The 11,181-nt window shown below is 37.2% G+C and overlaps 1 protein-coding gene across 1 annotated transcript in view; it reads right to left on the reverse strand.

Moving 5' to 3' along the window:
- LOC127414065 (lysosomal cobalamin transport escort protein LMBD1-like) overlaps positions 1 to 11,181 on the reverse strand; it is a 129,444-nt gene that overhangs the window by 76,257 nt on the left and 42,006 nt on the right. Inside the window, exon 6 of the mRNA XM_051651773.1 lies at positions 4,894 to 4,982. Coding sequence (XP_051507733.1) covers positions 4,894 to 4,982 — 89 coding nt within the window. The remainder of the gene's footprint in view (positions 1 to 4,893; positions 4,983 to 11,181) is intronic.

An 11,181-nucleotide genomic window follows, 5' to 3' on the forward strand; every position in this document is an offset into this window, starting at 1 on the left:
TTTTACTTCCTATCTGTCAAACGCTCCAGAGCATTCTCTAGCATAATATACTGTATCTATAGCACTATGTCATGCTAGCTCCAATTTGAAATGTGGCTCTTGGTGAAACGCCACGCTCGGCTCAGCGGGAAGGTAAATCAGAGAACAAGAGCTGTCTGAGTAGATTCTGGGTCTGGGCCACCGCTGCAAAATTAAGTGGAGACTTTTTTCGAGCATCTGACTGTGATAAGATCAGATCTCCAGCTGTCTACCCTTCTGCATGCTCTCTCACTTTTGCCTGAGCCCTGCCCGCTAATGGGGAATCGGGTATTGCATTCGGTTTGCAGTTTCACAAGAAAAAACTGTAACTGAACAGTCTGAACACGGTCAAAAGTTTTGAAACACTCATTCTTTATTATAATTTTTTTTTCTTCACATTTTAGAATAACAGTAAATTCATCAAAACTATGGAATAACATAAATGGAACTATGGGAATTATGTTGTGACTAAACAAAATCCAAAATAAATCAAAACTGTGTTATATTTTAGCATCTTCAAAGTAGTCACCCTTTGCCTAGAATTTACAGACATGTACTCTTGACATTTTCTCAACCAACTTCTTGAGGTATCACCCTGGGATGCTTTTTAAACAGTATTGAAGGAGATTACCTTAAATTTCCTGTTGCACTTTATTCCGTTTTGAATACTATTATGATGCTAGTGAAACTTTGTAATACAGCACTTTTCATACCACTGTCTCCTTAAGATGTTTCACTTATGTTTTCCTCTTTTGTAAGTCGCTTTGGATAAACGTGTCTGCCAAATGAATAAATGTAAATGTAAACGTAAATGTAGTGTATAAATAGTGCATTCATAAAGTATTCGGACCCCTTCATTTTTTTTTTCACATTTTGCTATGTTGTAGCCTTATGCTAAAATGTTTAAATATTTTGTTTTACATCAATCTACACTCCATACCACATAATGACAAAGAAAAAAACAGATTTTGATAACTTTGCAAATTTATTAAAATTAAAAAAATGAAATAACACATTGACATAAATATTCAGACCCTTAACCTTTGGCAGCGATTAAAGCCTCAAGTCTTTTTGGGTATGATTTCTACAAGCTTTGCACACCTGGATTTTTGATGATTTTCTGCCATTCTTCTCTGCAGATCCTCATCAGGTTGGATGGGAACCGTCGGTGGACAGCCATTTTCAGGTCTCTCCAGAGATGTTAGATTGGGTTAAAGTCCGGGCTCTGTCTGGGTCACTCATGGACATTCACAGAGTTGTCCCTAAGCCACACTTGCATTGTCTTGGCTGTGCGCTTACGTTCATTGTCCTGTTGGAAGGTGAACCTTCGGCCCAGTCTGATGTCCCGAGCACTCTGGACCAGGTTTTCATTAAGGATATCTCTGTATTTTGCTGAATTCAGCTTTCCTTCAACCCTGACTAATCCCCCAGTCCCTGCTGCTGAAAAACACCCCCACAGCATGATGCTACCACCACCATGCTTCACCGTTGGGATGGTATTGCGCAGGTGATGAGAGATGCCTGGTTTCCTCCAGACATGATGCTTGGAACTGAGGCCAAACAGTTCAAGCTTCAATTCATCAGACCAAAGAATCTTGTTTCTCACAGTCTGAGAGTTCTTTAGGTTCTTTTTTGTGAATTCCAACCAGGCTTTTATATATCTTGCACTGAGGAGAGGCTTCCATCTGCCATAAAGCCCAGATCGGTGGAATGTTGCAGTGATGGTTGTCCTTCTGCAAGTTTCTCCCATCTCCATGCATGGTCTCTGGAGCTCAACCAGAGTGACAGTCGGGTTCTTGGTCACCTGTCTTACCAAGGCCCTTCTCCCCTAATTGAGCATTTTGGCCGTTTGGTGCTGTCGAAGTTAACACATTAATAACGCATTAACGCAAAATTCTAATTTTGTTTAACGTCATTAATGCGTAATATGACCATTTGAATAAACCCTAGTTCATGAGAAGCAAGCCAATTCGTGCAAACCCTGCTAATGTCATATGCATTGACCGTCGGGAAAACAAATGTTGGGAGACATTACGATGATCCCTGCACCAAGCATTTTATCAGTGTATCAGGCGCGAGGCTACATAAGGGCCAGTGTGGCACTGGTCCACACAGATTGATGGCTGGTCCACCCAATCAGAACTGCAGGAATACACTAACAGTTTGCAAATAAAAAGAAAATGCATTTTGTCGCACGCAAAATAGCTCACATGCAAGATAATAATCATATTCCTGTTATAAATATAGTTAGAAAAAAAGTTTGACATGATTATTGTGATCTGAAATGGGTTGCGGCGCGCTTCTTACCAAGTCACTCATTTTCTCTGCACTGCGCAGCTCTCTACAGTCATGCCTGTATCAGATCCGCTTACTGCGCTTAGCACCAAGATAATGTATCCATGCTTTGTCTCACTTTATTATATTATTATTATTATTATTATTATTATTATTATTATTGTTGGTATTATTTTACGTGGGAGTGTGGTAGATGTTTCTTTAGATGAAATGGCAGGGTATGAAATTAGCGGGTAATTTTGCTCGTCATCTAACCGCAACTGTGGGGCAGGCAATCTTTAAGACTTCTCGGAGTGCCAAATGACAAGAAACGCTGTTAGACACAGATGCGCGTTTGAAGAAGCACACTTGATCATATTTTGGATAACAGATGAAAGAGAAGCCATCGAAGCGCATCACTGATTCGCTGTGTGTTTAGAGGTTTATTGTCATTCACATGAGTAGCGCAAGCTTATCTCGCAGAACACGCGCAATTGACGAGTTCTCACTGTAACGCGGAAGAAAACGTTTGCAGGGTAAACTTCGACAGCGGTGAATGGGAGTGAATGGGAGATCACAGCAAATATTATTTTCACTTCCCATTTGCTCCAAGACGAAAAGAAAAAAATACACTCTTATGTTTGAATGACTTTCCAGAAGAGGAAAAAAAATAGAGTATGGTGGATTAAGACAGTAAAATGGGAGAAGATGCCAAATTTACTGTCACTCTCTCAGCAGTTGTAATAGGAACCCCCTCGCAGCTGTGGTCATTAATTTTTTAAAACTAATTCCAGGGTAATATAACAATAAGCATCATGTTATAAATTTACACTCAATATTTAAAAAATGTATAATATAAAAAAAATTGCGAGATTTACGCTGCTAAATAAGGCGGAAATGCATCATCACAGTCTGTGAAAAAGGTCTGTTTGCAGGAATAGTGTCGTCTATGAGAACGCTGAATATGATCTTGGACCATCTCAGGATGCAAGGACTTTGGGATGAAAGGTGAAGTGTCATACTGTATGTATCATAATTCATTAGCTACAACTTCAGAAATGGTTCTTGAACAAGAAGTTTCTCTTCTCTTTAGCCTCCATTTTCATGTAGCATTTCACAACTCTATAGGACAGCTGTTAAATAGAACTTCTGATTCACTCGCGTTTTTCACCAGACCTCTTAATTTACATAAATATTTTGCAACATTGCAGCAGCTCCACAAAGCACAGAACGTAAGCCAAAGGAGAGTTGTCAGCTTAATTAAAGATTCCATCTTTGGGGAAATAGCCAACACATGCATTTTGTCTCTTATTTTAATGTATATTTAATGTACATATTTTAATTGCTAAATGTATAGTTGAAAAGAAAAGGTCTCCCTGATCGAAAACCATTAACGTTAATTAATAAATATTGATTAATCGACAGTGAATTTTTTTATGAAATGTTATAATTATGTAAAATTTATCTATCTATCTATCTGTCTGTCTGTCTGTCTATCTACACAGTATTTTATATATATAGAGAGAGAGAGAGAGAGAGGGAGGGAGAGAGAGAGAGAGAGAGAGAGAGAGAGAGAGAGAGAGAGAGGGAGGGAGGGAGAGAGAGAGAGAGAGAGGATTGACCAATTAAAAAATGACAAATAAAATCTTTTTAAAAAAACTTATGAAACATGATTACTGTACACCATACTGTAATCGCTTTAAAACATCATACAGATTGGATAGTCATGATGTTTATTACTTGGAAATCAGTTCCTCAGCATCGTAGATTCTTAATATCATCTTCATTTCTTTTGTTTAATTACCATTCTTGATAATTTAAATAATTAACAGAAACATTAGACCATTAATGAATCAATATAAGGTATAGTTCACCTGAATGTACAATTATGTCATTTACCCAACCTCATGTTGTTCCAAACCTTTCATTGCATTTTCTGTCAATACAATGAAAGTGAATAGTAAATGAGGCTAACACAGCTCCTTCTGTGTTCCAAGGAAGAAAGTCATATGTGTTTTTTATGAAAGAATTTTAATTTTTGGCTGAACTATCCGTTTAACAACCCTACCAGATACTGTAATATAGAGGGGACAGAGGCCAATGGCTGACTTCTCATTTCATTTGCTCAATTAGTCTCCTATCTGGAGCACTGACATAGGATGAGACAAAAATGAAACAAGGGAAATTAGAGTCAGGGAGTCTGTGGTCTGCATGAGAGCAGAATGCGAAAGAGTGCTGGATGCTAACGGCCAAACAGAACCACAAATTTAAATATGGGGGCAAACAAGGGTCTGCCACACTTGCTTGAGGTGGAAGCCCTGATTGACATGTCAAAAGCAGCCAGGCCTTTCTTTTTTCAGACGTCGATTTCGGGCAGCACAATGAGGTCTGTTGACATTGACGAGACTAAATGTCAGTGCTGCCAACACCTCACATCACCTCTGCTCGTGGCTCAGCAGCATCCGTCGCTCTCTAAAAAGCACCTGTCGCTTCAGTGTTGTGGCCCTGGAACACTTCAACAAACCTCTTTGTGGAGTTTCTTTGCAAGTGTCAGTAAAACTGAGCAACAATTTCATTTAAAGAGGCCATCATGGTACTTACGGCTGCTGCCCAGCTCCTCGAACAGATACTGCACCTTCTCCCACTGAGTAGAGTTCTGGTTTGGGGGAGACGCCAAGGGCACAAACGTCCTGAAACAGAGGTTCATGCTTATCAATGTTAATGTAGCCATTTATTAATCCATATACTGAAATTGTATTTCAACAATATCTTCTTATGACATAAAAAAACTTCTAGTGAACACATATTCTTCAGTTAAATGTACAATGAAATGACCTGGCATGAGGGAATAATGCAAGATGTAATATTACAAAGCAAATACATTAATAAACTTTAAAGTGAATGCAAATATATAGTAACTTCTATATTCAGAGTTACACTGATCTTAATATGTCTTGTTTTAATCGATCACTTTCGCTGTTGTGGAGGCACATCCAATGCAAATTATGTTCCTCTCATTTCAGCATGTCAATAAAACACATATTTCATAAAGAAAACCACACAGAATCATTCAGAAAAATATATTTAAAAGGGACTGTATTTTGCTATAGAATTTAGAGCTATTTAATGAAGCTTAATTCTTTGCGTAAGACATATTTATTCATTGATTAAAACGTAAAGGTACAAAGGTTGATATTCACAAAACTTGTGTTGTTTACCACTAAAAACAATGCAAGTTCTTGCGTGAATGCATGCCACTGTGAACAAGTAACTCTCAGATTGTGTTCATGAGCACGCAGTGCACAACAACATTTTCACAGAAAAAAGACTTACATTTCATGTCGTTCCTCACCAAAAACCTATTGTATGCCTTTAGAAGACTTATACTTTTGGGTCCTTTTTTAAGCTAAACTAAAATGGGAAATGTTATCCTTATTTGTGATTTAGTTTACGTGAATCTGTGCATGCACATTAACAGGTCAGAGAAAATTGTTCACATCAAAAGGATCAGTATTTCTGTTGTCCATGGCTGATGGCACAAATGTGTTTACTGTGAACTATCACTGTAAAGATCTGCGTACACGGCGCATGTGATGTATTGCCGCAAGCTTTGCAGCCAACTGAGGCTAGAGTAAATATCTGCAACACTTACAAAAGTCATCTCCAATGAGAAGAACATCATTCACAGTGTGAGGTTACATAAGCAGATAATTCAGACTATGGCTGGCCTGAAATGAAATCCCAAGTTTTAATCATAAGCTTCAGTTTTATCATATGGACTCAATAATATGTATGTCTACATTATATATGACTGTTTCACCTGACCATTGCCTGACGAAGCCCCTTTAAGGAACACAATATCTAGATTTTACGCATTTGGCAGACGCTTTTATCCAAAGCGACTTACAGTGCATTCAAGTGTATACATGTTATCAGTTTAAGTGTTCCCTGGGAATCAAACCCACAATTGTTTGTCGTTGCTAGCACCATGCTCTTATCAGTTGAGCTACAGGAATCCATATCTGCAGTTAACATCTAACCAGCAACTTCAGAAGCCATAAGGGCAACAATATAACCGCAAGAAAAGCCTGCAAATAGGGTCAGCTTCGTTTCAATTGCAGGAAAATCATTCAACATTATTGGCATTATCGAAGTGAATTCAATTGCCGTGTCACATCAGAAAAGCTAGTTTAAGGGTGTCTGTAATTTATGTTTTAAATTGTATGCACAGCTGGAAGCAGCCCCATTAAGCGTTTCTGCAACTCAAGCAGAGGTGTACGCAAGGCCAAAAATGTCAAATATACCTGACCTACGACATCCACTTTCCATTTCTTTGTACCATTTTAAATTAAGGTCTAAAGTATTAGCATCCGGAATATATAGATTTCAAATTGTCAGTTAGAATGATATTGCATTAAACTCAAAATTAAAAGCACACATCATAATATCCAAGCAAGTTTTGGGGGATAATTCTAATAAGTAGGAGAGACCAGGGCAATTGTAATGCACAGACTTTCCTCAATCACAAATAAGCTAGTGACAGAACTTAGAAAATGCTCAATAGTGTTCTCTCTTTGTCTGAGAAAAAAAAAAAAAATGCACTGAGCGTTTCACTGTTAGAAATGTTTAACTTTCTTTTTTTTTAACTTTGACACAATACTAGGTGAAATAAAAAATGTGTGACTAAATTGAAAGATTGAATCTTTAAAATATAGAATGAACAAAGTTTAGTTTTTAGACTGTTTTTGACCTATCAGCTCATCAGTACATTTTTTTGTAAAAGGGATTCTCTCTCTCTTTCTTTTTTTTTTTTTTTTTTTTTGTGCTTTATACACTGTATTCCTGACAGCTAAAAAAAAAATTACTACCATACAAAAGAGAGATATGTCCAGCCATATCCATATGTTCATAATGTATTATTACTTTGAGGTGTGCTCTTAATTGAGATAATTTTAAAAACAATTTGTTTCAGACTTCAATTAAATTCAATAGTATAATTAAGTCTTTCTCAATGTACTGTAAATATTTACTTTTGGCTCATCCTGTACTATATGTTTCTTATTTAAAACATATGGCTGGTGTATTTGTGGCAGCCTGTGACTTATGAAGTAAAATGTAAAATGTGCTGTTATAATTGCAAAATGAAGCTAACGGGCCAAATGTGGTATGTGGGCCGCCAGTTGAGTAAGTGTACTCTAGAGCTTAAACCAAGCATGGCATTGATAGAGTGCACTTATAACTCTTGAGCGATTTACCAGAGTGAAATCTACTGATTGAGAATATAGAGGGTGAAATGGGTCAACTCTCCATCTACAAGTTCAATCCTTAGCACAGACCAATCAAAGCAGGCAAACAAAAGGAAATGCGTTGGGGAAGTCACTCTCCAAATGAACAGTCACAAACACAGGGCTCAGTGTCTCTGGCTCGAAGAAAAAAAGCCATCGTGTTCTCGCACATCAGGAACCCTGAGACTCTATACCGCTGGTAAAACAGTGCAGTGGTTCAAAAGGTAAAATGAAGACCAAATTGCTTCTGTCCGAAGTGCCATCCCCACTTTTAAATTTGGTCCACGGCATGTCTCTCTTCCCATTCTAGGATAAAAGTATCCCATCACACTGGGTCTATGTGACATACTTCCCTCTCACTACACTGATGAAGCTATCATGTCCCGCAGGAACACTATTTAATGGTTGAGAGCACATTAAGTTATATGACCTGGTGAGAGGACGTGTTATTCTTGCTGTGGCAAAGAAAATCCATTATGTTTATGTTGCACTAGCACTGTTGAGAACAAAAGAATAAACTTGAGGTTAAATGGGACAAAGCTGCAACACGTATGTGTAAACATTTAAAGCTTGTGTTGGTTTTTAGTATATTGTTGTTGCACAAGCCACACAAAAAACCTCTTAGGGGCCATTCCGATCGAATGCGTTCTTGCGTTTAAAAAAGCCAGACACGTCACAATAAATGAAACAATGTAGGTGTCAAAAATCATTTTACTTTAAGTTGACAAGGCATTTAAAAAACATTGCGCTCATGTCCAAGATACTAAAAATACAGCGAGATACAGCATAATGTTCAAAGATGTTTGTTTAGCACATGTTTACATAGAAAAACTATTCAAAAACACCACAGACTGTGTGAATGGCCCCTTAGGTCTTGAGAATTTTTGACAAAAGGTTTAGAGATGCCAGGTTATTTGAGTTCTGCCTTTCGAATTAATTGTTTCGAGCACCACCCACAGGACTTTTAATATGACAGCTTTGGCTGTGAAGTACATATTGTCCATTTATTGTGTTTAAAATCAACATGAAACACAATTCACCACTTATTTTACATCCTTAATCTGACATTTCTGAGTGAAACAGGATATTCAGCAAGACAGAAATGTAGGACAGCAGCTGATTATATCCATCAGGAACCAATTGGATCGTGAAAAGGGGGCGTTACATACCAAAAAGGAGTCTAATGGTTGGAAGGAAAGAGTTGAAAAGGTATGAGAAATGTGAGACGAAAATGAAAAGGACAATCGTTTATAGTTATAAGCAAGTTATAACATTTTGAGAAAACATTACAAACACAATTTTTTTTCATTTGGAATAACATGCATCCATGAATCATACACATTAAGACCAGGAATGTGCATTAAGAAAGTAAACGGTGTCAATTTTGAATCATGTTGAATTTAAAGTACGTTCGGTGTCCTGCATTAGATTTTTTTATCTTCAAGTGTTTAGCTATTCTTAGCTCAGCTCTTCAGCTCTCCAAATCCATAAAATTGCATGCAGCTTACATATATTACATATTTTATTAATCTATCTGGAATGTATTGATTTTATTCTGTTGCAAAATCGAATGATCTGGAATCATTACATACAGACGAAAAAAAAAATAGTGATAAAATAATCCATGATCCAGCTAGAGCACTTTTTATCAAAAATAATTTATTAGAAATAAGCCAGAAACATAATATTATATGAATTTGATGTGCTCCTTGAGAGACACTCTGTTGAAAGAATATGTCAGTAAAATACATACTTATATTAGTATTTTACATTATATGGCTACTACAACCCCAATTCCTAAAAAGTTAGGAAAGTATGTAAAATGCTATCAAAAACAAATAGTAGTGTTTTGTATATTCGATTCACCTTGTGCTACAGTATATTGAAAGCACAGCAACAACACGTTATCTGATGTTTACATTTTTTTTTTCTTGTTTGTTGATTGCAGCAAAATCCAAAAAGTTAATTCAGGGGGCAATTTAGGACTAATAACAATCTGAGGCGTTGAAATATCAAGGTGATGTGAAACAGGACATGTTAAACAGGTGAAGTATTCATGTTATAGTATATAAGGAGCATCCAAAAAAAGCACAGTCCTTCAAGAGCAAGGACGGGTCTGTCACCCCAAACCCCCCCCCATCGGTCTCCAAGTCCTCCACTATAACCTGCTTTCATCTCATCATTGGCATCACCTGTGACACACTAATCAAGGACTCTATTTATACTCAACACTTTCCTTCAGTCGGTGTCTAGTCTCGTCTAAAGCAGCATTGATCTATCTACTTTCTTTTATCCAAGCTAAGTGCTGTATATTATTATTGATAATGTTGCTAATCACTTTTGTTTATTTATCTGTGGAATCTCATGTTCATAATTGTCTATTTTCATAATTAAAACACTGCATTTGGGTTCACCTGTAGCCTCTGCATTCATCTTCATCCTCAATTGTGACAGGGTCGAGATGCACCAGTTTGCCAACAGATGCATCAGCAAATAATTCAGCGCTTTGAGAACAATGTTCCCCAAAGACCAATTGGAAGGATTTTGTGCATTTCACCCTCAACAGTGCACAATATATTTAAAAGATTCAAGGAATCTGGTCAAATCTCGGATATCATGACATGGGTTAAGGAACACTTCTGTAAACCTTTGTCAGTCAACACCAATCGCCACTGCATCCACATGCAAAGCAGAAGCCATACATCAACACTGTCCAGAAGTGTTGCTGACATCTCTGGGATCGGTTTCATTTTAGATGGAAAGTAGAACAGTGGAATCATGTTTTGTGGTCTGACGAGTTCACATTTTAAATAGTTTTAAATAGTCGTGTTCCCGGAGCCAAAGAGGAAAAGGACCATCCAAGCTGTTATCAGAGTTAGGTCCAAAAGCCAGTGTCTATATGGGGGTGTGTCAGTGCCCATGGCATGGGTAATTTTGCACATCTTTGAGGGCACCATTAATGCAGAAATTTATATAAAAATTTTGGAGCAACAAATGTTGCTTTCCAGACACCGTCTTCCCTGCATTTTCCAGCAGGACAACACCAAACCACATACTGCCTGGATTACAAGTGCATGGCTGCGTAAGCAGAGAGTGCGGGTGCTAGACTGGCCTGCCTGCAGTCCTGACCTGTCTCAATTTGAGAATGTGTGGCACATTATAAAGCACAAAATACAGCCGAAGACCTGCATAATGGATGTACAGTATGGGTGAAAATTCTGCTTGTTAAACTTAACAAACGCGTGTCTTCAATGCCCAACACTTAAGTGTTATCAGAAGAAATGGTGATGCTACACTAGGGGTGGGTGATACCAAAATTTTATATCACGTTATCACAAATTTTGTATCACGATGACTACTGTATATATCGCAATATAGTTACATTTTATTTAAAAAATAATAAAAAAATTGGTTTCTATATTAAATAACCATATTGTAATGACTATCTTTGAAAAATACAGTCATTGAATTAAATACTTTATAAATTAATACTACTTCCTCTTGTAAAATTTTCTCTTTATTTGGAACTTGACAGACATAGAGTAAAAAAAAATAAAAATCAATTGGTGGTAATTAAAAAGTGGTAATCAACCTTACCACAATT

This window comes from Myxocyprinus asiaticus, chromosome 23 (genome assembly GCF_019703515.2).
Source record: "Myxocyprinus asiaticus isolate MX2 ecotype Aquarium Trade chromosome 23, UBuf_Myxa_2, whole genome shotgun sequence".
In the NCBI taxonomy this organism is placed as follows: Eukaryota; Metazoa; Chordata; class Actinopteri; order Cypriniformes; family Catostomidae; genus Myxocyprinus; species Myxocyprinus asiaticus.